Genomic DNA, 3,400 nt, shown 5'->3' with positions numbered 1-3,400 from the left:
GATCGTGGGTCCCTCAATGGCGGAAGGTGCGGTGACAGCGCGCATGCGCCTGGTCAATGGAAAAGAGGCGGGGTTATGGTCGTTACGCAAGAGACTACTGTCTATTGTTACATAACAATGTATGATTTATACGTTCATGCAAGTAAAATGGAGACTTTAGACGGCTTTAGACAGAAAACCCACAAACTTTTATGTTACTGTATTATGTGTGCGTGTGCGCGCATCCATTAATTTCCTGTGATTGACTGGACATAACTACTACGATAAAATTAAAAACTACTTAGAAATTTGTATATCTGTACAAAAGCATAAACTAATAGCTATTTTTATTAAAAACATTTTTTCATTAGTGTATAACTTTTTACTTAAAGCATTTTAATCAGGAAAACGTATCTTTGAACGGTATTGTGTGAAGTCTACACGTGGAATAAAAAATACGTCTAAAGGCAAAACATAATTTGATGTTATAAATTCTATCCAGGTCAATTGCGTTAACTGTAAATATACAGTATATTCTAAAATATGTAACAGCATCCAACTTCTGCGGGACCGCGTTGTTCACTTTTGTCCAGTAGGTGGAGGTAAAACACTTCATCTTCATTTTGTGAAGCTCTACAGTACATTACGCCTTGGGTTTAGACTTACAGGCAGAACGGCCATAAGTTAATAAAAACATTTTCTCCTTATATTTGGTTATATATTTTCAATATTTAATACAGATATACATATTTCGAACAATTCATTTGTATATGTGTACAATCATCGTGCCTGTGCGTTAAGATCAGTCTGAAAAGCTAAACTCAGGGAATAGATGCTCGACCTCTCCAGAAAAACGTCAGGTTCTTTCTGTTTCCGTTGACAGAACGTAAATATGGCGGCAAAGAAAACTTCTCTTCATAGCACAGAATGTCGACAAAATGCCATGAAGACCATCATTAACCGCTGGATAGTGGACCATTATGCATCTCTGGCTCTGGAGTCGTTAACAGAAGAGCAATACGAGGAGTTTTGCAGCATTAAACATGTACTCGACTGTGAGTTACTGTAAACTTTTGCTCTTTGTAGGCTTTGTTTTCAATTTGCTCTGTTAGCTAATGTGCATATCACACATAGAGATAACTATATCTCTATAGTTAGCTTCGAATAATCACTGCGAGTGTTATTACCAATTACGTAAAACGAGAGGTATTTTATATTTTGGTAAAATATCATTTTGGTTTGGATATATTATCCCTTTGCCCCTTTTTCCATTCAAACCGTTCACGTTAATCATCACGTCTCTCAACCATCTTTAGTTTTTTTTTCTCTTTGCAAAGAGATAACCTGATTTTCGTAGCCTAACCCAAACAAATCCAAACATTAACTCTCCGAATCCTTGCTGTTTATTTACAACAATCTGTCGATTTGACTTAGTAATTTGTATTTTTATCCGTGAAGCATCGTCAACTCTTCTCACTTTCTACTCGGCGTCAGATCAGAACAAGAAAACATTAATATTTATTTGTCTGTGTTGTTAAATAATCTGATTTATTTTTGAGAAAATTCTGGGGATGTTTTTTCCTAATGACCACGTAAATGAAAGCAGAGTCATGTTTGGATTCATTTCATTTCTAAAATTGCTTTTTTTTCAGGTATCCAGGATCGTTTTGTGCTGGCTTGCCAAACCATGCTGAAGATTCAAGTTGTTGAGTTTCTCTACTGCATATTTGAGGGTGCAAAATTTGGTGAGACAAATATTTGGTAACTTTTTTTTGTGTGCAAAAACATCATACAGTACTGTTAAAAAGTACATTCTACGCACTGTGTTAGATAAATAATCATTTGGGTTATGGTTTGATTACCATCCTTTGTCTATAGATTTGTCATTGGTGCCAAACCAGTCTACAGCTCATCTGAAAAAAGCCTTAATGCTGCTGGAAAGCATATGCCAGGAATACAGTGTACCACAACAGGATTTTGACAAAGCTTGCATGTCTATCTACGAGATGGTAAACAATTGTTTTTTTTTTTCAATTAAAAAAAAAGTCTAACATGTATATTCATTTTTACATGTAAAGTTTTATGTATTTGAATAATATACTTTTAACAGTGTATTCTTTTTGATTATAGATCGTGGTGATTTTTATAAAAAACTGCTGGTTTGAAAAAGCAAAACAGATACTAACTAAACACTTTCCTGGTCCAAACGTGGGTAAGGTGAGTTTGGTGACACTAACCCTGCAAATTAAGGGAATCTATTTAGACGTGTGTGCACGTATAAGTGTATATACAGTATCTATGATTCTTGATTGTTGTTAAGCAATTCTTTGTGCACAATACTCCCAGAGTTTATCTGTTTTTTGTGCTCCAGAAAGCCATACTTTTGGACATCATCAGTCAGAAGTGTAAAACACATGACATCTTTGAGCAAATCAAATTCAACCAGTTCAGACAAGAGATGTTGGCGTTTTGTCAGAGGCTGTGCCCATTTGGGGTTCCTTTTATGCACATGGTATGTTGTCATTGTTTTCTATTTCGCTGAGTGACATTGTTTCTGGTGAGCTGTGTTGGGGTGGAATACCCGACTATGTGCTGTTTTACGTTCTGAATTTATATTTGGCTGGTATATTTAATTTGTATATGTTTAGCAAGATCCAGGGCATATTGCCTAATCCAGGCCACCATATATGGCAATTTAACTGTTTAGAGAAAAGAGTTTGACATATGTAATATTAACTGTGGTGGGACTCCACAATTTCTCCACTAAAATGGAGACAAAGTATACTGACAGTTATCAGGCTACAGAATAATGTTGTGTTGTTGTTTTTGTGTTATTCTACGCAGTGCTGATTTCAGTGCAGATCATATTCAGACAAATTAAATGGTAGATATGCCTAACATTAAGGTACTCATAGGTAATGCATCAATTTCACTAATGGGAGCTGTGATCTTCAGAGCAGCACAACGCTGACATTAGATTGATACTCTACTATTTTCAAATAAACAGTGTATATTATTTGTTTACTAGGCTGCAAGAAAACTTATTGATGAAAGCTTTAAAAGGCAGGATGACAATGCAGTTGGACCTGAGGAACTAGAGGAACCAGGCCTGTCCTCCAGTTTACAATCAGACACTGCAGTCATTTACCAGTGGTAGGTTTTATATACCTTTAAAAGAAGTATGACTTATTCTGATATTTTTCACTGATCTGTCCTTCTTTACTCTCTATCACGTCAATATTTAATACTGATGTTCTTCTGTTTCTTCCCAGCAAACATAAAATAATCACAAAGACAAGTTTGGAGGCAGCTTTTAATGTATTGCATCGGAGATCGGATAAAATAACCTGTTCTATTCTGGAGGAAGAGTGGGAGAGTGAGGAGCAGACACACGGGGACCTTTTACTGTGCCTTTCGCCTA

The 3,400-nt window shown here is 35.9% G+C and overlaps 1 protein-coding gene across 1 annotated transcript in view; it reads left to right on the top strand.

Annotated features, from left to right (window-relative positions):
- Positions 1-835: 835 nt before the first annotated feature.
- Positions 836-3,400, top strand: part of terfa (telomeric repeat binding factor a) — a 4,692-nt gene continuing 2,127 nt past the window's right edge. Inside the window, exons 1-7 of the mRNA XM_017030761.2 lie at positions 836-1,034; positions 1,632-1,724; positions 1,858-1,988; positions 2,110-2,196; positions 2,351-2,491; positions 3,008-3,132; positions 3,252-3,395. Of these exons, the coding sequence (XP_016886250.1) occupies positions 872-1,034; positions 1,632-1,724; positions 1,858-1,988; positions 2,110-2,196; positions 2,351-2,491; positions 3,008-3,132; positions 3,252-3,395 (884 nt within the window). The 5' untranslated portion in view covers positions 836-871. The remainder of the gene's footprint in view (positions 1,035-1,631; positions 1,725-1,857; positions 1,989-2,109; positions 2,197-2,350; positions 2,492-3,007; positions 3,133-3,251; positions 3,396-3,400) is intronic.

Source organism: Cynoglossus semilaevis, unplaced genomic scaffold (assembly GCF_000523025.1).
Source record: "Cynoglossus semilaevis isolate Cse_v1.0 unplaced genomic scaffold, Cse_v1.0 scaffold1507, whole genome shotgun sequence".
Taxonomy (NCBI): Eukaryota; Metazoa; Chordata; class Actinopteri; order Pleuronectiformes; family Cynoglossidae; genus Cynoglossus; species Cynoglossus semilaevis.
This window is presented reverse-complemented; position numbering and strand designations above follow the sequence as displayed.